General features: G+C 40.4%; 1 protein-coding gene across 2 annotated transcripts in view; it reads left to right on the plus strand.

The window, feature by feature from the left end:
* The window catches only part of ITGBL1 (integrin subunit beta like 1), a gene marked incomplete at both ends in the record, with an annotated part of 147,762 nt that overhangs the window by 106,971 nt on the left and 15,651 nt on the right, over positions 1-25,140 (plus strand). For both annotated transcript variants that reach the window (XM_084234580.1, XM_084234581.1), the window contains one exon: positions 20,771-20,887. In XM_084234580.1, the coding sequence (XP_084090706.1) occupies positions 20,771-20,887 (117 nt within the window). The remainder of the gene's footprint in view (positions 1-20,770; positions 20,888-25,140) is intronic.

Consider the following 25,140-nt stretch of genomic DNA (forward strand, 5'->3'; position numbering starts at 1 on the left):
CTGTTCTCTGCATGATGAAAGCAGCTAATAATGATTAATGCCAGTGAGTGAGAAGAATGGAACTGCTGGGTACTGTCCTCAGCTGTCTGGTAGATCGATGTGTTTCTGCTGCTTTACCCCGTTTCCTTATAGCTACAAAAGTGTGAACTTCTAGCCCCATGTTTGGTTTGAGGGGAACGAGGAGAGCCAGTCGGGGTGTGGTCGGCCATTCCTCTGGGATCCTCAGGGAATGAAGCTGCGCTGTGGTAACTAGTATAACTACTCCTCAGTGGCGGTCAGGAGAAGAAATGTTATCATTTTTATTATGGAACAGTCTAAAGACTGTACAAGTTACACAGGAGAAATGGTCAAAGTACTAAAAGTTCCATTTGACTGGAAATTTAGGCTGGTTTACATGCAAACTGGAAGAAAATGTTTATGCTATTCAGTGTTGATAAAGATTCAGTCTGACAGGCTGTTGCTTAAATTTCTTGCAGTAATTTACCAATGTGAATTAAAGAGCCTTAAAAATTTATACTTGACCTAATTATTTCAATGAAATGACCTAAGCAAATATCCCAGAATGCGATGATTTGTATATATTAATATATGCTTGCAATTTTACTCCAACAGTAGGGAAAAGAGAACGTACTGAGTATGAAATATGAAGGTGATTTCTAGGACAAATGACAGCAGAAATGCCACATGATGATAAGAATAGTTTTTCAGGCTTCTGCCACAGTAATAGAAATCATTTAACCTCAAGAGAGTTAGTTTAGTAGTAACAGAAATAGTTAACCAAATTAATTACTTCCACTTAAAAAATCCTCTGTGATGGAAAAGAAATACCATCTATCTCTAATCTATTTGTAATCAAGTATTTGATTTTTCTGTGGCAAAAGTTCACTATAAGTATATTTTCAAAATCAATAAGTGATTCTGTTTCTCACCATGAAGAAATAGTTTTAATCGACCAATGCTGGGGCCAAAGACAACAAAGAAAACAGGATAAATAACAAAAAAAAAATGTGTTTGAAGGACTTGGAATGCTGCTGAGGTGGCCATGTATTGAGAAACAAGATCTCACAGAGAAGTTAGTTTAGGTGTGAACTGGGGGGCCCGGGAAATGCTTCCTCTTGGGCCAGATGTTGAATTTTACCTTGTGCAGGGAAAGAGGTGAACAGCCAGCAAAAGGCTGACCTGTAAGAAGAGAGGACATTAGAATTTTCTGGAATCTTGAAGGCATGGAGGTAGAAGGTTGAAGCTGCCAACACTGTCAGGACTTGAGGGGTCATGACCTTGGAGACAGGGAGGAGAAGAGGCAGCCATATAGTCCCAGGTATTTAGCAGCTCATAAGCAGTGAAAGGTCAAAGTTGAAGAAGATGAAATGAAAGTGACTGAAAATCTAGTTAGGAGTTTAGAGGATCATGTGATGTCCGGGAGACAAACATTGAACTTCAGGCTCCAGCAAGCAGCATGGATCCCATGTTCTCACAGAAGCCTGGAGACATGCTGCTTAATCAGAACAAATCAAACCTAGCAAAGACTGTCACTTAATTGGAGTCAACTCAGTCCTTGATTGGATTGAGGAAATCTACCCCTAATTTTGATGCCTGCTAGAGGATAAAATGATCTCAGGAGAAAGAGTCTACCATACAGAACCTCCACAATGTCTTGCATTGAATAAAAATATTTCCAGGACCCCCCCCAAAAAAAAAGCATCAACCAATTAGGACATCTGGAAGTATAGGTAACAGACACAGCCCATGCAGGTGATGCTACTGGAATATCAGCTGTAGATGATCGACATTGAAGAGGACAGATGGTAAGCTGTAGAATGTGAACATATGTTTAGATTGATTGAAGAACACAATATCTAATAGTGACAATTCAAATAGATATAATAGCAGTTTGGCCATAATAGAAGAGAGCATGAGTTAAAATGAATGAAAAACATATTTAAGGGTGAAATCAAAGTTTAAAGATTTCCTCCTGAGATTGGGAACCAGACAAGATTCCTTCTATTTATCATTTCGGTGTTTAGGTGATAGTCAGCACGTAAAGTCAAGAAAATTAAAGGGAAAAAAAAGAGATAAAAAAGTAATAATATGGCCATTATTCATAATGACATCTGTATCTATAGCAAAGGCATTTCAGGCACATCATTAAACTTATTCAATGGATTTGGAAAGTTCCTAGAAAACAAGAATATAGGAAAAAAAAGAACAATTGTATAACTTAACCTCAGCAAGAATACTGGCTAGACACAAGAATATATTCTGCATGATTCCATAAACGTGCATTTCAAGAAACTGATCAAAAGTGATCCAAGTTAGATTAGTGGAAGGCTTGGGGCTCAAGGGGGCCAGGGGCTGGCGGTGAGGCATCTCCATAGGTGTAGGTAACTATATACCTCTTCATTTGGGTGTAACAGGTTTGTTTACTTCATGAAAATTCATTGAGTCATACACATGGTTTGTGCACTTTCTGTATATCAATTATAAATGACTTTAAAATTAATACACTATGAATATGAGACACCTACATAAGGTTTTAAAGATTGAAAAGAAGAGCTGTAATTAAAATTTTGATTAACACATTTTTCCTCTTTTTATTAGAGGCGTATACATACGAATCAAGAAATGAAAGGTTTTGAGTTTCAGAATCTTGTTGACTTTTGAACATCTGCTCACTTGTTCACAGGTTTTTAAGTTTGATTGAAATTCAAATGTGAAAACATCTGTTTCTCTGATTCATATTTTTATGGTGAACTCTGAAATGGGACAATTGTTGAGAACTGAGAAATCATTCAAAACACAAGTGATATGTCTTCATGTTATATGTTTTTAAGAAAGAAGTAGAGAGTAAATTAAAAAAAAAAAAAATCCCGAAATCAGCAATTTGTGTTACTTGTGTGTTTACATGAGAATTTATATTAAATATTTACTTTTCTACTTGTTTATTTCTCTTTCTCAATTAGAGTATACAACTAATGTATGTAGGGCTTCTAAATAATTGAGCAAAAAACAAATGAAAACATGAATAGCTGGGTTATCTCTAGATAATAGTTTTTAAATAGATGTTAAAACATATTTAAGATGTCAACCTTAGGGATGATACTAGTATTTATATACTAGTATTTATGGGAATGCTATACTTGTTTATGTTTTAAAGATTTATTTATGCATACAAGAGCTGGAATACAGGCCAGAGGTGTGGGGGGGTTGAGAGGATTCACCAGAGACAGAGTGGGGAGCATAACAGATGACCTACTGAAATACACTGCTGAGGGGAGCAGCAGGCGAGTCAAAGGAGGTCTGCTGCACCATGTGGGTAGCTCCCTGGTGGGGGTGGGAGGGTGGGGGGTAGGGGGGAATCGAACTCATGCTACAGAGGCTGCAGACAGCTTCATAAGTTGCATCTTAACCCTTTGTGCTACCAGGGAGGCCCCAGGGAATACTATACTTATTTAGCTATTCTCCTTTCTAACAAATTGAAGGACTGTCTGATTCTGTGCATGCTTCTGTCATAACCTTAGCAAAGATCACCCTCTCTGAATGTTCTCTAAGAAGCTCTAGAAATGGCTTCTCTTCAACTCTTTTTTTGCATTTTGATTTGTGTATCCTTCATTCTGCTGTCAAGGAACTCTTGTCAAACTTCAAATTCGATTGTTCTAATTTTCCAGCTTCCAGTCTCCCAAGCCTTCAGGAAAAGTCCAGGCTCCCAACGTCTCCCACCCCCACTTAGGCTAGCTGCAGAATTCACTGTGGGTGTCTCCTTTTCAAGAAGCTGCTAAATTGTCTGTGTCCCTCCCACCTCCTTAATCTGTATCTTCTTTGTCTTTTCCGCCAGTAGAGAGTAAGATGCTTGAGGAGGTCTGAGAGCATGAGGGAGAGACTGAGAGACATTGACTGTTTTCTCAAAATGCCTGCTCTCTTGGGTTCACAGGGCAAATGGCTCTCAGCATTCTCTTCAGAGCCTCAAACGCCCAAAAGATTTTTGATTAAGGTGAGTGTATGTGGCGCTTCACACCATGTTTTGTCAGAAATATGCTAAAAGCTTTAGAAGATGTGCTTTCTTTTTTCTCATTTAAAAAGAAGCATTAGGTTCGTTTGTTTTTAAAATGAACAAATTAGTTAGGAAGTGTGTTAAGAGATGATGCAGAGTTTCTTCCCATACCTGAGAGTAGATATTCTGATGTCTGCATTAGACATTTTCTCCAGTAACCCCCCAACTTAAAAGCAAGGGCTCCCTGAGGCAACGATCTTGGCACAAGGCGGAAACAATTCATGGAAACACCTAATCTTTGAAATCTCAGGGCGCTGCTGCCCTGAAGTGACATCAATGGCATAGAATAGGTATTTGGTTAATCTTATAGCTCTATTTTTTTTTAATGTGGGGGAGAGTGGACATATTGCAAAAAGCAGTTGCTAGACATGCATATTTAAATGTAGTGGAAAGCGAGGTGGTAGACAAGATAAATTTAGTCAAATTAATGCACTAATAATTTATCCTCAGAAAACGCACATCCCCGTTGAACTTCTTTTCCTATTCCTACGAATGTGAGGAAAGCATTAATATTGCAAGGAAACCATAGAACTGGAATTGCGAGCAGCCTGGTGTGGAAGAAGTGGTGACTCTTTTTTTGAAGCTTCTCCTCTGCTTCTAAACTAATATTTCTCTACCTGCATACCTAATTTCATTTCCCCTTTTAATGAAGCTAATTGCTGCATCTTACCTCTTATCTTGGATTAAAAATATCCACGATTACCTTTAAACTTCATTTGCTTCCCCACTGCTAACTACGAGGGCCACATCCTCCTACCATGTGCCCTCTTTGGCTGGGCATGAGCTGGCTTGGCTGTGGTTCTTACCATGGGGCTGTGATTTTTCCTATCAGTTGCCGCAAGTGACTGTTGGCAATGCCCTTAAGATAAGAGCGGTAAGAATTAATGCAGAAAATAGGATGCATTCTCATAGAGGAATCTTAGTATCATCAATTTAACAACAACTGCTTTTCAAAATCTACCCACAGTCGGACCTCCCTGGTGGCACAAGGGGTTAAGTCTTAGCACTATCAAGCTATCACCAGTCACTGTGGCATGAGTTCGATCCCTGGCCAGGTTGCTGACCCATAAGGCACAGCATATATCTCCTGCCTTCCTGCTGCTCCCCTCAGCAGTGTATTTCAGTCAATCCACCTGTTCTGCTCCCCACTCTGTCTCTGGTGATTCCTTGCACCTGCCCCCACCTCTGGCCTATACCCCAATTCTTGTATGCATAAGTAAATCTTTAAAACAAACAAACAAGCAAACCAACAAACATAGGAAATGTTTGTTGCATATTACTATTATGCATATTACTATGGGTCTATTATATGACTCCCCTTACATATTACCTAAATCTGCCCCAGCCATATTAGTGGTTTTCTTTAGTTGCCAAATATTTGGGGGTCTGTTTTCTTCCCGTGGAAGTTGAATTCATGTTTATGGGCCTCTTTCTCTTCCTTGGGGATATTCATCTTCATAAACCCCTCTGTTGGATTTAGGTTTTAGATGCTTGCCTTCTGTGTTCTGTGCAATATCTAGAATGCTGCCCATGTGAAGACTCCCGACAGTCTCCACAGACAATAGAGCAGAGAACAAATAGTTCACTGTTAAAAACTCTGCATTAGCGCAATCTTGAATGAAGGTGATGGAGAACAAGAATTAAAAAAAAAAAAAAAAACAAAACCTGAAAAAGGGGCGCCACAGACCAGAAACCTGGCTCGCAAAATGCCAAGAGCTGGAGATGGGGGTAGCAGGGATTAGCATAACCATTGACCCACCTATGGGCACCAAGATCCTTAGGCACCAATGCCTAGATTACAAAGCATAAGACCTAAGTAGGATCAGACTGTTGTAGGGAGTGTCTAGAGCACAGGCCCAACAGTAAAGATATGGAGATTGAGCCCAACAAACCCAAAGATAAAGATAAGGAGATTGAGCCCATGATCCCTTTCAGATGCTGCAGAGTTATCCAAAATCACCAACTAACCAGAAGGCTCACAAGGAGCAAGCCCCTCCCAAAGAGAAGACGATAGCTGTGCGGTCTCTGCACAGGCTCCAGGCAGCACTTTATCTGCCCGCCTGTGCAGGTACTTCTTTTCACCAACTCTCTTCCTCTGCAGCGCAGCAGCCTCTTGCCTGCCCGTGACCTGTACCTGCTGGGGCGTCTCCTCACGGACCCCCTCAGCGGAGGCAGCTCTCCTCAAGGCCACCCGCCTGCGACTATGCAGGCCTCTCTCAGCAAACCTGCCCAGCAATAGGGCAGCTCTTCCTGCCCGCCGGTGTCTGCAAGTGTCCTTTATTCCTCCGTCCCTTTCCCCAATAAACCTGCCCTTTAAATATAATGAGCGTTTCTTTCTCATAGAGAAACTGGTCTGGAAACTGGCCACCTGCCGCTGAAACGGGAGCTCTGGGGAAACCTTTCACAGAGTGAACCCAAGGGCCCCGCACTTTAAACCCAGTGACTCCAAAAAAGACAACAAAGGGGCAAAGGATAGTGTCCCCCAACTCTTACCGTTCTTCTTACCCATTGGGTAACACCCAAGACAAAGATGCGCACTTGTGAGTGTTTGTGAGCAATTGTAAGAGTAGGGTAGAAAGATGAGCTGCTTCTCCTCGAGATGACCTACTTGCTGATTTGTGTCTAAATAAGCATTCCCTGTCCGCTGGGAGTGAATGGCCAATTAATCAAGGTTTAAGTAAGTTAATCTACACTTGAAATCCTGTCAGCAGAGGGAATTCAAATGTGCATAGCAGAGGTTTTGCTGCTCCTTTAAGAAAATAGTGCCATATTTTGGGAATAATTCCAACCACACTTTATGTTTTGAGAAGGGCAACTGGAAGAATGAACTTAATTAAAACAACCCCTTTTTAAAGTGTTCCTAAAATTATGCTATAATTTTATCTAAAATGGTATTGCATTGCTTACTCATAATCGGGTATGTAAAACTAGGTGCAGATAGAAGACTAGAAGGAAATCCACTGTACTATTAACAGTAATTATCCCTGGAGCTCATTTGAATGGAAAATGTTCTACCGTGTGCTCATTTATTTTCTTTCTGTTTACGTGGATCCTGTATTGATTTATGACTATATATGTATCTTTAAATGATAAATTTTAAAATAATTTAAAAAGTAAAGATACCCAGTATTTTAGCCCTGTAAGTGCATCTGCGATTACATATGTGTGTGTGTTTATAATTTTAGAATCTTGAGATAGTGGGAGTATTCATTAAAAATTATAGTGGAGTTTTAGGTAATGGTATGAAAGTGCTAATGACTTGCATTGGCATCAAATGCAAGATGCAAATGACCAATCTCATTGAAAAAATTACAGAATAGACTTTGACACGTTAAGGCACATTTTAGATCAATGACTTTTTCTTAGACCAGAGCGCTGCCAGGATTCTATTTGAAATATCAGAGATACCTAATCAAGCTTTAGGTGGTGATTGATGATAAAGTTGATGGGCTGGCAAGCAGAGCTTCTGGAATGATTCGTCTTGGAGGATGAAGTGTCGATTTCTGTGTGCGCCTGTGTATGTTCCTGTGTGCAGACATGTAGATGCCAGTATATTTGGCCTTTGCTGGAGAGGGATAGATGCAACTCAGCTTCAGGTGAACTCAACGGGGATTGGTTTAAGGTAATCTGCCCTCACTTATCTTAGGGTTTCTCAGCAGCAGCAATATTAACATGGTGGGCTGGGTAATTCCTCTTTGTGGGAGTTGCCCTGTGACTTGCAGGAGGTTTAGCAGCATCTTTGTCCTCTACCCACTAGTTACCATTAGGATCCCCTCCCATCCATGACACTAAAAAAAGTCTGCCAACATTTCCAAATGTGCCCCAGGGTTCGACACATTGCTCTATTTATTACAAAAGGTGAAGCATTTCTGTAGAATAGACTCACCCGAGAGGCTTTGTCATCTTTCTATAGAATTTCTGACATTTAAAAGAAGACATGAGAAATAGGATGAGGAAACAAAAGACAATAGAATCAGATACATAAATGACCCAGTTCTTGGGCCTCCCTGGTTCGAGCACAGTGCTGTGAAGCTGTCCGCAGCCTCTGTAGAGCTGGTTTGATCCTGGCCAGCTGCGAAAATAACCACATGGCATGGCAGACCTCTCCTGTCTCACCTGCTGCTCCCCTCAGCAGTGTATTTCAGTCAATCTGCCTATCCTGCTCCCCACCCTGTCTCTGGTGAATCCTCTCACCCCCTGCACATCTGGCCTGTACCCCAGTTCTTGTATGCATGAATAAATCTTTAAAAAAAGACCCAGTTCTTGGGACCATCAGCTCCAGACATCAAAATAACAATAACAAAGATATTCAAGAAAAGGGATGGCAAGGTAGGGAATGAAACAATATCCATGGTAGCACCGAGCTGAAAACCTGCTGTTTTGCTTTCACTCATGATGCTTTATTTCCTTGAACTTATTACATTTGTTGGTCTGCTAGGAACTTCTATGTGGTCTAGCCTAACTCTGGGGAATTTTGATGCCTAAATTGAAGACACACTCCCTGAGTGAGGATTTGTGTTTGTTTCTGGCAAGGTGTGATGGCCTTGGACCACGTTAGCCTTCTTTTCAGGGCCCCCGGCTCAAGGATCTGTTTCAACTTCTCTACTTTCATTGCTTGAAATTCCCATATAGGAACTTTTGGTATTTTGCCTTCAGATTCCCTTTTACATGAACTTAACCACTATTTGTTCCTGTTCGAGATCATTGTTTTCATTTTGCAGAATGATATCACTTCCCACACGTCCAGCAATGAAACACACACTTTTTTTGAGGTATATTCTTTGCTCGTCATATTGTTGGAAGCTGAGGTCAATATTCTGTGCACTTCATTGAATGCTATCATTTATAATGTTATTTCAGAAAGTGAAAGAGTACGAAAAACTCATAAAGTCACATCTTCCCGCCAAATATATAAAATTGACAATGAAGTGTAGGAAAGATTTGAATGAAGATAAGCTAAGGATGTTTGTTAATTACACTTCCCAACGCAGTTGTCGTGGTCTAGCAAAAAAAAAAAAAGAAAAAAAAGAATATGCAAATTAAAACCCCCAGTGTAATTAGTGCAATGTCTTGTTGCAAACATGGGCAAGCTGTCAGTCCTTTGGCTTCTCAGGCAACCATGTATTTAAGCCAAAGATGATTCAAGACAAAAGTAATCAGGCTTCCTCCAACATTGCTTCTTGTGTGATGTAAAGCTTATCATTGTTTAAAGCATCAAATCGCTTAGCCTTTCTTTGTTCTTTTATTACCTCATTTCACCACCTGAATAGCTTCTGCAGTAGTGATGTTAACTATTATTGCGAGGGTTGATTGTATAGTCTCTTTCTTTTGATAACCATCAGGTGAAAAAACAAAAGTTATTTCATTGCAGTGCAGATAAGGCAATATCCTGTTACTTCAAATAAGATGTTGCATTTCCAACAATGACCTCAATGCTTTTGACAATTAATATTTACATGTGATTTTGCTTTGTTTTTCTTGTTCTGTATTTATGTCTTTGATTTTATGAAAGATTGGAATGTGATGAACACATAAACACAGTATTTTTTGTAATATGAAGGGACCCAAAGTCAGCTCCAGTCCTAATTCAAGCAAAGTCAGCCTTTCACTTTCTAGTGTCAGGGAGATGTGAAAGGCTAACGTGAAGGGCTGCATTTGAAACGCCTTTACATTCTCTAGATTCTCACATGTATTTTCCTGGTCAACACCCTCCTTCTCTTCTTTTTACCATTATTTGGAGGCATCCTTCCTTCCTTCTCCTCTTTCTACCACTACCCCCTTGATAGTCTTATGAAAATAAAATGTCTCTTCTTGCCTTCCAGAGTCCAAGTAACATAACACATCCTCATTTTCTGGCCATCATTGATCTAGGTATGGGAGTTCAGCTGTGAAGTCTCTCTGCTGTCCTATGGCTCTCTTTATCTTGAAATAGTGAAAACAATGGTGAAGGGATGTTTCTCATCTGTCTCTCTGAGTCTCTGAGCTGTTGCCATGACTCCACTGTGCTCTGCCACCTAGGCAGGTAATATTCCTTAGGATATAATTTGGGAGTCTTAACTATATTGCCATTTTCGATATTTCACTTTTGAATATTATGCTTTCTGTATATTTATTTTAGGTTACCGTCATCAAAATAAGCCAATTACCGTCCATTTCTTTCTTCTTTTTTTTTTTTACTCAGGAAGGAGTTTTGAATTTTATCAAATACATAGTGTGTATATTATGAGATGATAGCAAATGAAGTCTGTTAAACCAACCCTTGATTCCTGAGCTAAACCCATTTGGATATTATTCTTTTTGCAAATTGCTAGATTCAGAATTCATAAGAAAGATTGATTTGTAATATACTTTTCCTGTAATATCCTGAGGAATATCATTATCAAGGTTATTCTAGCAAGAGATTGAAATTCTAGATTTACTTTGACCCTTCTTTCAACTCTATAGATTTTTTTTAAATCAGGATTTATTCTATATTTACTTTTCATTTTTCATGTTTTTATCTTAGCGTTTATCTCTTGGCTCATTTCTCTTGTGAGTGAAGAGCTTTCTTTGATAGTTCTTATGATAAAGCGCTTCTGGTTACATTTTTTTCAATTATTGTTTATCTAGAAATGTTCTCATTGTGCAATCAAATTGGAAGGATTTTTTTCTTAGGCATAGAATTCTAATTTGACAGTTTCTCTCAGAATTTTAAAGATGGAGTCTGACTGCCATCTGACTTGCACATCTAATTAGGTGGTTGAGGTGTCCATCTTACTTTTCCCTTTGAAGATGATGCGGGTTTCTCTCTTACTCCAGTGAAGATGTTCTCTCTGTCCTTCAGTGCTTCACTGTGCTGTCTCAGCAATGCCGTGTGGTTTTCTTTTTATTGATTTCTCCTTAAGCTTCGTGAAGCTTCTTGAATCATTAGGTTTAATTCTTTCGGCACTTGTGTGAGCCTGCTATCACTGCCATCACAAAGTACTGCCCGTTGGGTGGCTTAAACAACAGATTTATTTCCTACCATGCTGGAGGCTAGAAGTTTGATGGACGTGTCTTCTAGCTCAACATCATCTCCTGCAAGCCTCTTACCTTCGCTTGCTCACCGCCATCTTCTCTGTGTCTGCACCTGCTCTTTCCTCTGTGTGTTTGTCTGCCTTGATCGCTTCCTATAAAACCACCAGGTTGGGGCCACTCTGATGACCTCATGCAAGAGGTCACTTAGCTATTGAGAGATCCTGTCCACAAATCCAGAATCACATTCTGAGGTGCTAGAGATGAAGACTGAACACATGAATTTTGAAGGGATATAATTCAGCCCAACAAAGCTCTATGAGAAGTGCCTTGTCGCTTAGAATACTGCCTCTGCCTCATCCTGTCTTGTCTTCCACAGTCCAGGTTGATGCACTGGGTATGTGTCATGTCCCACATGTGTCTTATGTTCCATTTTCCTCATTCTTGTTTTCTTTGCTTCGGTCTGAACATTTCCTACTGGCCTAGCTTCTGGTTTTTTAATCCACTTTTCTGCTCTATCTACCATTGACTGTCTTTATTCAGTTTTAAATTTCAGTTACTGTATTGTCAAATTCAAAATTTCCATTTGCTATTTAGAGAGAATTCTGCTTGTAGAAACTATCTTAAGATGGAAATAATGAGATAATCTAGTTTAGAGGTCTAGGAGACCTCCTCAGTGATATTTTGCTCAAATCCTTGGAAACCTCCAGAGAAAAGTGAAGTCTGGCACTCCTGTTTACAATTTTAGACCCTCTGGCACAGACAACAAAAAATATATCAGTACAACATTTACTGAAATGTCTTGTTTCCTCACATGATCAATGATTTGAACCCTTGTGTACTGAAAAAGCAAAAACAGAAGGACTGACATTTATCCGTATTTTAAAAAGTCAACGGCAACCCTTCCTTGTAATGTCCATGTGGTTCGAATCATAAGAAGTCTCACCAGTCATTTTGAAAGGGAAGGTGAAGGAGCTTCTGCAGTTCCTGATGTCTGATGGAGGATTGCTTTCATCTCTCAAAAAATATTGGTACTTAGAGGAAATGGTACAGAATATTATAGTTCTCAAGTGTTCAATTCCTTCTCTTAGAAATTTCAAGGGAACTTCGGCTGCATTTTGTAGGAGCTTTTTCTAGTGTGATCAGGTTGCTATGGTAAACCTATTATTTTAAGCAAAGGAGGACTGTGTTGGTAAAGGGCTAATCTCTTTTCTGTTTTATGTGAGCCTCTAATTACTCTGCAACTATTGAGCATGTACTGGGAGTGTAGTTTTTACTGTCTTAAAAAGTGAAAGGAAATAAGGCATAGGGAGGGAGCCTGCTGTTCTTGCCTGCCAGCTGCATTGGTGATAGTGTGAGATAGTTCATCTCCCTCGGGATCAGGAAGCACACTGATATTCTTATTATAGAGAAATGGAACAAGGAAGGAATAGATTTCATGTGAATAATTGAAATGTGAGCCTCTCAACATTTGTTTCATCATAAAATATCAATAGCTACATTTAGTGATTACTTACTTAGGGCTAGGCTCTGTGTGATGTACTTCCTGTGGACAACAGCAGTTAACCTTTACAATAGTCCTATGTTATTAGGATCATTTTCATTCCATGATGCAACCAAGATAAATAAGGTTTAGTTACTCTTCTGAAAAATCACACTTAATGATGAATGTGCAAAGACTCATATTCAGATTTGTCAGAGGCCATGGTTTTAATCCTATCTATGCTATAAAATTATTTGCCTTCCTCTTTACCTGATGAGACTCATTCCCAAGTCGCCTTCACTAAGAACCTCCTCTGACTTTCGAAGCGTGTGCTCATATAGCTTCTCTTTATTCTGAACTTTATATCCTATATCTTCACTTTGTGTCTTCAGTGTCTGGGCATGGTATTTGACCCATCATTGATACACACTAATTGAATGACTAAAATGGGATTAAATGAATGCTCCTACTCCAGGCTGATGCACCCACTCAAACCTATTCTAGAACATTTGTGTTCTCAATGGGGTGTCATTTGAAGGAGGTCAAAACCATTCCCCAGTCAAGCACCCCAAATGTGAGCATATCGGTTAGGGATTATTTGTGTCTTTGTTATACCTGCTAGAGATTCCTTCAGTTGTTAACAGTCATAGTTCAGATCTACCCATCTAGCACGTGCTGTCTGGAAATCCCAGACCCCCACTAGCATACATAGGCATAACAGAACTCCTGGAAGCGAAGAAGACCCAGTAGGCTGTTAGCACATACTGAAGTATGAGTTGGCCCCATCAGGTACTGGAGGATTCCTCCTGACAGATCACCCATGAACCTGTGGAGAAGCAGCTGCCTTATCTTTGTATCTTTGTATCTTTGTATCTCCCCATCTAGCAAGGAGTCACTGGTCATTCCTGAGTTGAAGGCTGTGCCCTGTGGAAAAGGGACTTTTAAAAGACACGTTTGAAGAGAATGAGGGAAGAAAATATGTCATGGCTGAGATTGTACAGGCAGAGGAACTCAGGAAAAAAATACCTGAATGAGCGCACATAGTGTGCGTGTGTGTGATGTGGTGGTGGGTGTTTGCGGGATAAGGGAGGGATAGAAGGAGAAATAGGAGGGAGGAGATACACAGCCTGGAAATCAAATGTCACCTTCACATTTCACACAGCTGGTCTTCCCCACCTTTTAGAACATTGGCTTCTAAGAGACCTGAACACTTTTCTGCATGCAGTGCTCTCAGAGATCTCTCCATTTTATTCATTTCTAATGTCTAATTATTAGAAAAGGCAAGCCACAGAGCTATAGAAATGATTAAGGAATAAAAGTTCACCTTTCCCTGCCTAGCATACCATGTGACATTGAGAGATGACCTATGTTATACCTCGTTCATGAGTAAGGTCGTCTCCCTTTCAGAGCTTCGTTTTTGTCATCTATAAATTGTGGGGCTAGTTGGACCTGATTATCCTTCATGATTTTCCTATCTCTAATAATCTCCAATTTCGTGAAATAATTAAATGATTATTTCTGCCATGACTATACTCTGGCAGATAATAAGGATGAAAATTAGGGAAATTTCTAAATGAAGTTTTGATCTTTGAATTTCTAAGACTATAAATGAGGTAATCTAGTTTTTATGAAAGTATCAAGCTATTTCTTTTCATTTCATCTTATAATCCAATAGTATAGAGCTAGCCTATTTGTAGAATGAAAGTCCTTTCTCTTACTTTAATATTAAAATCATTTTGTTTGCATATACCTTGCAGCATCCTCTGGCCAAAATTTGAAAAAGGACATAAAGGTTTTCTTCCAGACTGTATCTAGTAAAATTGTAGTAAGAGTTTTAGAAATCTTAAGCATTTTAAATAGCCAAGTAACTTTCCAATTGAGTGTAATTATTTTAAGATGGCAGTTTATTTCCATGGGATTTACTAGGAGATATAATTGATTGCTGATAATGATCATCACATGTTATTTCTATTGTGAAAGATCAATTTTTGTCCTTGGTCTATTTTTCATGTGGGTGCACATTATTGGCTATGCATTGACTCAAACATATGTGTGAATGTATATCTTTATTTTTACTTCTATAACTTATTTGTGCAAATATTTTGTCTGTTACTTGTCATTTTCAATAAATTGAATATTTTATGATCAAATTATTAACATTTTCCCTTTATGTTTCTAGTTTGCTGTCATGTTTATGACAAAGGTTATGAAAACTCCCACTCATAATTCTGTCTGTATTTTATATTTTAAACATGCAAATGTTGACTCCATTGGGAACTTACTTAGTTACAGGTATTAAATAAGGGCGCTGAATCCTTGTGCATCATGACTTATTGGTTATACCACCCTTGTTCTTGAATACTCCATCATGCCCAGAAAAATATATAGTGACTCATTACAAAGTAACCATATCAAACCATGACCCAGATGCAGAAAAAGAATAATTCCAGAATCCCAGGAGCTTCCTTTCCCAGTTAATACACCACCCTCTTTTCAGCTCTGTGCCTTCCTTTAACGATTTCCACCGAGAGATGTTTATTTCCAAGTACTGTGGTGTTTCGACATAACTGTTCTGGAATTGTGCAGTCTGAGCCTATGCACTATTTGTAGCTGACTTCTTGCAATTTACATTGCATTTTGAAATTTCAAGCATGATATGACAAATCATGTGCTTCCTTTAATTATTGTGCAGTGTTCCACTTAACAACATTATTGATGAACATTCGAGACAATTCTCCTTCGAGGCTATGAGGAAGATTGCTGTTGTGATTGTTCTGAAACATCTCCTGGTTCACTCATGCACACTTTTCTCCAGGGAATATAACCAAGAATTGAAAAGCTGGTTCATAGATTACACATGTTGACTTTACTAGATAATGCTAAATAATCTCCCAAAGCATTCAACCAAATTATACTTCCACCACCTGTGAAAACATGTTTTGTATTTCCAAAACTTGTTAGGATTAGTTCTTAAGTATTCATTCATCTGATTGGCTAGGGATAAAATCTCATGTGGTTTTAGCTTGCATTTCCCACATGATTGAGAAGAGAGAATCTTTTCTTATGTCTACCGACCACATGAATTTCCTATTAGAACATTGAAAATTATTGACCTTTAAATTCCATAATGGTAATACACTTTATTATGAAAATAAGTCAGTAAAGTTGCTCAAAACAATGGAAGTGTTTAATCGACTTTATTATTCGCCATCCTATTTTCTGTATTTCTAAGTATTTTTTAATATTTAGTGAAATAAACTAAACTATGAAGAACAGCAGAAATTAAAGACTTGTATACCTTCTGTTTGGTGTTATACTCCCACATCTAATCAAGTGCTTCATATGAAACAGATTCTTAATAAATATTTGTTAAATTTCAGATAAACAATAATATTTTGGAGTGTGTCAATGTTTGAAATTTGTTTTCCCAAATTCTGCTTATTGAGATAAAGCAGTTTTACATCTATGTGCTGCTCCCTCCTGAGTTATATGTTCAAACCTCTAAAAATATATACTTTCACACCCTGCCCATCGCCAGGCCCAACAACCCTCCACCATGTTCCATTGGGCCCCTTCACTCCATCCACTCCCATCCTCCCCTTCTGGTTGCCTCAGTTTTGCAGTCAGATGTTAAGAGTTTATTATTGGTCTGGTCTTGACTGGTTCTTTGTTATGTTTCTCTATATTCTACATATAAGTGAGAACATACTGTGTTTGCCTTTCTCCTTCTGACTTATTTTGCTTAGCATTATCCTTTCCAGTTCCATCCATGTTGTTGCAAATGGCAGGAGAAAATCCTTTTCTACAGCTGGGTAGTATTCCATTGTGTGTACACACTGCATCTTTCTGATCCAATCCTCTGTCCCTGGACACTTACACTGCTTCCATAATTTGACTTTTATAAATAGGTCTGCAATGAACATAGGAGTACATACATCCCTTTGAACTAGTGTTTTTGTATTTTAATCTAGTACTTTTGGAAAAAAAAATGTACTCTAAGGCAAACACACGTCTCTGAAAGTTGGTTTTTAACTATGGTAATGATCATGATTAAATTTAAGTTAGAGATTTAAATTAAATGAGGCATTTTATTTATTAAAATGAGTAGTTACACACAGAACTACAAACTGCCCTTTGCAATGTCACACCGGTATATTTTACAGACATGTGACATTTAAAGTATTTAAGTAAAATCTATTTTGATCAGTACTTCTAGATACCAGCCTTTGTTCATTACTCTTCATTGCTAATATGTGTAATAAGCCTTAACATACAATTCTTAGAGGTTATGTTCCCTTTCAAAATGACAACATTGGACTGACATTTTGTATCTGCTTAAAGATTTCTGCTTTATTAAAAATTTACTAGGAGTGGGAGACTCAGCGTAGAGTATATTTCAGAAAAGTTTCAGTTGGATGATGTTGATTGAATTAATTTCTGCTCTGACAGTTATTTCTATCCTTTGCATCTGTTCCTGAATTGTTTTTTAAAAAATACTTGGTTTATTTGTATTTCCTTGAGTATGTCTTTCTTTAGATTTTCCTCTCAATCTGTTATATAAAATAGCACTTATTTGTGCTAGACAAGCAAACTTCGATTATCTTTTATTTTTCTTTAAGAGAATATTAATTTCATCATCATTTCAGAAGCCATAGTTATAGCTCCACAACATTAGAACATCCTCATAACATTTCGTAAATAAAGGAAAGGGATTGGACTCAATTTCTTATTTTAAAAAAAGATGACAATAATAAATCTGCAGGGGGAGGTGCAGCACATCAGTGTTTCCTGACTGTGTGTCAGTGTTTACATCAATGGAGAGCTTTGCTGGGTGCTAACAGGATACAAATCCAACATCAACCTATACCACAGGGAGCTCACTATTCATGGCAGGGTTCAAGTATAAAATTTGCATTCACTGATCTACTAGTGAGTGACAAGGTATAAGGGAGCAGAGAGCAATTCTACAGGTAATTGAACAGGGATGATAAGGAAAGATGCATAGCGATTAGATTTGAGCTGGCTATTGAGCACTGAGGAGGACTTTATGGAGAAAGTGGTAGTAGACACAACAGAGGGGAGAAATAAGGACATAAGGAAAGTGCCTGAACATGAGTGCACTGTGGACACTGAATATATGTAGGAAAAGGTGAGTTGGACCAATTGTGGAAAACCCTGTCGATTTCTGCCTTGTCGGTCAATTGAGAATCAGAGGTACGTCTTAAGAATGTGGGTTTTATGAAATTTCAAATTGAAAGGAAAAAAATAATTAAAAGTATAAAGAAATCAAATACATCATCAGGTTTTTTTAAAGATTTGGAATCAGACTAAATGATGGTCACCTTCTCCACCAAAGGACCAAGGAGGAGGAGCAGACTTGTGAGTAAATATGGTGGATTTGATGTGGGCTACGCTTTGCCGATTTTATGTGGGAAACCCAGATAAAGGTGTTCAGGCAATTGAAAATGCATATGTATTGCTGGAGAAACTTCCTATTCTAAATTCAAGCTCTACCACTGAAAAGCTCGTGTGTTGTATGAATATTGTTAAGCTATGTACACGTGGTTATTATTGGATGCATTCATTCATTATATACCGATTCAAACATTGTGAAGTTACCTCTGTTGTAGCTGCGAAGGTGTTAAGAGCAGAAGGATATAAGCATCACAGATTTGGTGAAATTTCCTTGGATCTTGAAGGAACAGTGGAAATTACCTGGCAGGTATACATCTTGGTAGAGACTGAACCCAAATTGTGAATTGAGAAAGCAAAATAATGTGCTTTATCTGCAATAAATTAGCCTTTCTTGAGGTATTTTTTTTTACCTTTCCATCAAGAGCTACAATATCTTGTGAACTATAATAGTTACATTCGTATAGTTAATTGAGCTAATAATTGCCTGTATCTTTCAAAATATCCAATAGGTACATAGCCAAAAGACAAAAAGCTTGCAAAATTATTAATTATTCCCTGATACTTGAAAAAGTTCATGAATTATATCAGGGGAAAATGTACTAGGGATTAAATATTAACACTTTCCTAATATTAAACACTTTGTGGACGAAACAGAATATAGAAACTATCCATAATGAGAACATTGAAATGTAGGTATTTGAGTACATATGCCAGGTTTCAGGTATTGCTTTCCCCAAAGAAGCACAGATATCAGCAATTCAGGAAAATACCAGTGACAAAATGTTAATAAAATTGTCATCACAAGTACATATGCCCTCAAGTTTAAGAATTGATGCTTCTATGTAACTGGGACAGCATCCCCTCTGGAATAACTTGATTGATCTCTTACATCTCACATCTGATGCTATCTTGTCATCCTGCTCATGGGCCTATTGTTTGTCTCTTTCTCACCAGTATCTTGAAATTGTCATCCACACATCCAGCTATGAAGAGGCCTAACATGTTTATAGACACCAGGAGGTAACCAGGCTCTGGAAAGTCTGCTCTGTAACAGCAACATGGCAAACATCTAGTTAACTGAACTCAGCAAATCATTGAGCATCCTTATGCTTGAGTTTCCTGTTAAGTAAATTGTAGAAAGACATAGATCCTCCTGACATTTCACAAAAAATAAATGTATGCTGGTAGATTTCTCCAGGGAGAGATCTGGGGTCTATCCTTTAGAGTTCTTGGTTGCAAGCAACAGAAACCAACTTCATTAACTGGGATGAAATAGGATTTTATTGGAAGGGTTTAGACTCAGAATACAAGCTTGAACCATCAGCTCCTGTGGCACCCCCAGGAAGCACGGTAGTGCCAAGAACCAGGCCCCTCCACCACTGCTTTCACACATGTGCCAAGCTCTACCACTTCTGGACATTTGCTGCTGTTTGCCTTTACTCTTGAGAATCAAAGATTTAGCCAAGAGTATCTGGTGTGTCCCATTTCTAGCCACTGGGGCTTTGGAAGAGCAAATGGGGAAGGTGTACCTCTGCCTCCTGCTGAGCTTGGGGTTGCCTCCAAACAAAAAAAGAGATGGGCCCCCTGAAGAACACTCTCTATTACCATATCTTCCATCAGATTCTCAATAGATTGTGACCCTTCCACTCTGCCAGCAAAGTTCATGAATCACTGCATTAGATAATCTTTAATTACAGCTCTGAAATTATATGATTCTACATACTAATCTTCCTTCCTTCCATCATCTACCAACTCAGAATTGCTTAACAAGATACAAATGCAGCAACAGAATGACTAACAGCATTTGCAGGGTCAGCCCTAGAGCCTCTCACAAGCATTTCAGTGGGAGGGCGGTTCTAATGGGTGGGCTAATGACAGAGAGTAACAGATGTCTCAGAATAGGCACCCAGCTGAATTTCTGCAAACCAGGCAAGAGGAATTTACTTTCTCATAAAGCCTCTTGGTGCTGCATTTTGAGTATATTAAAATGCAATATGGCTCAATGGTGAAATGCACAGGTCTAAGAGGAATGAGAATTGATGTGAATTTTGAAATCTGTCCTTTACCAGTTGATTCATCATATAAAGTGACTTGACCTCAATATACCCCCATCTCCTGTTTAGTAAGATGATCGTAATACTAGTCAGTGTGTGGTATTATGAAAATAAAATGATATACTTCAAGGAATTACAGTGTTTGATTCACAGTCACAGCTCAAGAAATAATGATGAAAGTCTTCATGATGATAACAGTTAAGTAATTCTGAACTAGACTTTCACCAAAAATCTTTTTCCTAAGAATATTAAAGATATTTAGGTCTTGAGATTTGACACATATTATGGGTTAATGAGTTCTATACATTATAAAATTGACACCATATTATCACAAAAACATCACACTGAAATATACCTATGAAAATTTTTTTCTCTTAGAGGGTGTATAGACTCAAAATAAATATAATTTTTAAAATGACCATGTTATGTTAAAATGTCAAAACACAGCAAAGTGATTCAGTTGAGCGGTATCCTCAAACTAAATGAAATGCAAAATACCCAGTGAGTTTAATAGCTGAATTATTCTTCAAAGATGAATGGAACATAGTAAAGCGAGTGACTTCTGACCTACAACTGTCACTTGAAGTCTCTACTTCCTGGGTATTTGCACTTGACCTTCAGATGACTTTCAGGAGGTCAGAAAAATTTTTTGCTAAACTCTTTTCTAGCATGGCCTAGAACTGGCACTGGAGATTTGGGGCTCACAGAATGCTTGTTCCTTAGAAGCCTGACTAATTCTGTGATGCTGATGAGCCGCCTTCTCTTCCTATTTTGCAGGTAAATGTGAATGTGGCAGATGCACCTGCTACCCCCCAGGGGACCGCAGGGTGTACGGCAGGACCTGCGAGTGTGACGACCGGCGTTGTGAGGACCTCGAGGGTGTGGTCTGCGGAGGTGAGCCATTCTGCCACCTGCCAGCCTCTTGCCTCTCCTGCCTTTCTTACTCTACTCGTCCTTGACAAAATGTTTAAAAGAAGATAAACAAAAAGCAATATACCACTCGATCTAAAAGCAATATGCAGTTAGGTTGGTAATGACCTGCATTTTCTTCAGCTCTTGATTTAGGGGCTGGGAAAGTGCTATTGCTAAAAGATTAGGATGAACCCAAGTTCAATGATGGTAGTGAAGGGTTTTGTCACAACTAAGTAGTTTACAATGATTTTCATTACTCTGCTCATAAAACCTAATGGGAGAGGAAGTATCATCTACAAACTAGAAAAAAATATATATTAAGATTACCCTCTGAGTTTAATTACAAAATCACATCACAGTGGCCATGATGTCTCCGAGAACCAAACAAGAACTTTCTGGAAGTAATGAATGGGTTGAGGGAAGGAGGAATTACAAGTAACTCAACAAAAGCAGCAGAGCTCAAGGACAGTTCCAGAAGAAGCAGGCGAACGCTGTCTGCCTGGGTTTCACCAGGGGCGGGAGTGGTCAGCATTATTTTTGTATTTCAGTCTTGCAAAAGCTCACATTGTAGAAATGATTCATCTGATTACATCCTCCTCCAGGTTTCAGTCTAATAGAGGTGAGTTAGACATGGAATCACACTAAAAGAATATTAATCTCTTCAAGATCATTATCATAATGTGATTGGTCATTGTTATTGGGGAAAATCCCTAATGCAAGTACAACTTATGAAATTCTGGGACATTATCTGTCTTTATTGTCTGTATAACATCCATATCTATCTCTCCATCCATCCATCTATCCTTCCATCTAACCATCATCTAGCCGACCTTCCTCCTTCTATCCCATCCATCCATCCATCATCTATCTCTTTATCTACCATCTTTTCCATCTCAAATCAACGATAAAACACTTGTGATTTGGCCAAAAACATTTTCTTCTTTCCTATCTGTGTGAGCCAAGGGAAAAGGTCCTTGCTAATAACTGCTGTGCTGGTGATTTTCCTCGCTCACCCCCCCCCAGCCATCACCTAAAAGATTGTTCTTACCTTCTTCACTTCACAAATGGAAAAGTGAGTGAGGTTTGAGGTGTTAATGTCTCCTAACTAAAAAGTGGCAGACACAGGGTTTGGACTGTGACATTGAGTTCACAGATTTTTCTCTCCACCACAGTTTTCCCCACAGTGATATCAAGCTGTTTTGACTTTCTCCCAGCATTATTTTAGTTTAGAGTCTCCCTTCTCTGCTACCATTACCAGAAATATCTAAGACATTCATTGTCCTTTTGTGTGAACTACATTGCACATGTTAACTTGCTGGATCGTCACAACAGGCCTGGAGCCTCGAAGGCACCACACACGCGTCTCTGCTGTGCAGAGTCTCCTGGGCTTCTGCTTGGTCATTTAGATATAATGGTTGATATTATAGAAGTCCTTTGTCTATAGACCCATTGCTTTGTTCATCCCCTCCTCCTACAATAGCCACAGACAGGAAACCTGTCCTCCTGGGGTAGCCTGGTTACCCCATAACCGCTCGCATTAGAAATTTGTTTTCAGGCACATTTGTGAATATATAAACATGTATACATATGTAGCTTAATAGTTAGAGATACTCCTGGTAATACAGTGTAGCAGTTACAACTACAGACATGAGATTCTCTTGACTCCAGCCTTCCACCTGACTGAGGCAGTGTAATCACCCCCACTTCTCACCCGTGAAGTGATGATCATAATGGTATCCATGATCCATAATGGTTTCATGATCACCTGTGGGACTAGGTGAGCTAGGACAGGAGCTGGCACAGAAGTGCCCCATATGCATCCACTGGACCAGATCACCACTGTCGTGTGCATTTACAGAGCGTGACAGACACCGCACCGCAGGTGCCTTCATGCCGGGCACAGTATAAGCTCTGTGGCATCGATAACTGAGCCCTGAGTCTATTTAATTGGAACACCCATTTAGTGCCGGGCCTGCCCCAGCCCCATCCTGGGTGGCACAAAGGATTCCTCCTTCTGTTCCTTTTGCATGAAGCAGCTTTTCTCCCCAGACTTCCCCTGAGCTACCAAGCTGGAGTGACCAACCATACAATCCAAAAGCATTTTCAGCGCCTAGCCTCATACTGGCAGCCTGACCCCATTGGGGAGCTTCCCGTGGGTTTTCCTAAGCAGGGAGGCGCACAATCAGGGAGACACCAACCCCAAAGCTCCCTCCAGCCTCAAAGGCACAGCCAGAGCATCTGTGTTTCTCAGCCAATCTAAAATTGCTTAAAAATATTCATTATCATAACGACATTTTCCTAAGGTGCTGTATATCCTATCGCATATCCTTATCTACTTAAATAATAAATATGATGTAGTTTTTTTTCAACCTACCAGGCCAGGTAGCTTCAGCATCAGTTCCAGCGACTTGAAAGAGAACGTTCGGCGTCATCTTGCAGGTTTTAGTGGTAGGCGGGGGGACCCGGACAGCAGGGAGGCAGCACCCTGAGACCCTTCCCCAGGGTGACGCCGCCCTTTTATCACCTCCCTCTGAGGCTCAGGTGTGCCCCCTTACACACGCATGCACACCCACGCTCGGGCGTCCATAATCAGGCACGCAAGCCCCACACCCACGCGCCTTCTACATTAACAAGATCCAGGCCCAGGTGAGAGCCACAGAGGCCCAGGCTGTGAGAGCCTGGTCAGCTTCATCTCCCCTGCAGGGGCGTGTCCACTCCTAGCACGGAATAAGCAAATCAGCAGATCTGCCTTGCAGGCCTAGTTCATGTGGAGCCGGCACCGCCCCTCGAACACACACAGGCCAGGAATATCTTTGCTGCCTGTGGGGCTGCGACACGCCACCCCCCGACCCCCACCCCCGGCCCTTGCAAACTTGCGTTCCTCTTGGTTCAGGCTGAAGCCCACAGAAAGTGGACTCGAGCTCCAGCTGTTCCACAAAGCTGATTCCCCCTGAGGTCATCAACAATCCCTGCTGCCCACAGCCTGGGAATCTTTAGTTCCAGTTCCACATGACCTCGTTTTAACACGACATTGTGATCCCCTGCTCTGAAAGCCCCCCCCCCCCCAGAGTCTCCTCCCTGGGCCTCAGGTCACCTTTCCCACCCACATCTTCTCTCCTGTCTTTTGCAACCACTGAATTTCTTTCATTTGCTCATCTCCCAGAATTTACCAGTTTCTTAGAATTTCCCTTGAGAGGCTTTTGGATGTCTTTTCCACTGGCTCTGGCTTGCCCTGGGGTAACCTCAGGCTCCTTCACTGCCCCCTTTCGGTCGCTGTCTCTTGAGATGACTTCCCAGCTTCTGTCCCCCAGGCCTCTAAGGCTTCAAAGATGAATTGCGTCCCCTCTGGACAATCCTCGGCATGGGGCACGCTGACCTGATCACTTGCTTCTTCATGTATGTCTCTGGAGCACGGCCCTCTGCCAGAGCTGGCGACTCGGCAGTGAGCTGGGGAAGCTGATGTTCAGGCTGGAAGGGCAGACCCCTGTCACAAAGGGTGGCAGCGAGGTGCTGGCATGAAGGGAGAAGCCAGCGGGACCATCCCTAGCGGGGAGTCGGGCGCAGACTGGCGGGCAGGGCAGGCTTCACAGGGCCTTCCTGCCTGGGCAGCGGCTGGGTGACACGGGGCCTGTGCTCCCCAGGTGTCACCCAGCGCCGCATCCCAGCAAGCTCTCTTGGTAGTGACGTGGCTTAAAATTTAGGTGGGAGTAGGAGGAATGGCTGTGACACCGAAGTCCGGAAGAACAGTGTGTGCCGAGGCAGACGGGAGAAGGGAGAGTGGCGTATTCGAGGAACATTTGAGAACCAGAGAGAAACCTGCGTATTCGGAGATTAGGAAGCACAGGGAGGAGCAGAGTGACATGTTCGGCCGGGCATGTTGATGACTTGGAGCTTCTCTCCAGGGGTGGCAGGAAGCCAGAGGAGGGGATTAGCAAGGTGGGTCACTACTTAAAACCCACCTGGGCTGCCCAGTGAAGTGTGGATTGGGGTGGGGGTGCTTGTGGATTTGGTGTGTGAATTTGGATGTTAGGAGGTGAGTCCTGGTGAAAGATGACGGTGGCTCAGCTAGGCAGACGCTTGGGGAAACTTGGATGTTTGGAGAAGGTGTAGAAATAAGACGGACAGCAGGCTCGCAAGCCCTTTACCTTGCTGCAAGAGACGCAGACCCTCTGTGACCAGCTCCAGTTCCCTGGAAACAGGAAGATAGTTTAATCCAGTGTTTCTAGGCAACATTG

Source organism: Talpa europaea (genome assembly GCF_964194135.1).
Source record: "Talpa europaea genome assembly, chromosome: 6".
NCBI classification, from domain to species: domain Eukaryota; kingdom Metazoa; phylum Chordata; class Mammalia; order Eulipotyphla; family Talpidae; genus Talpa; species Talpa europaea.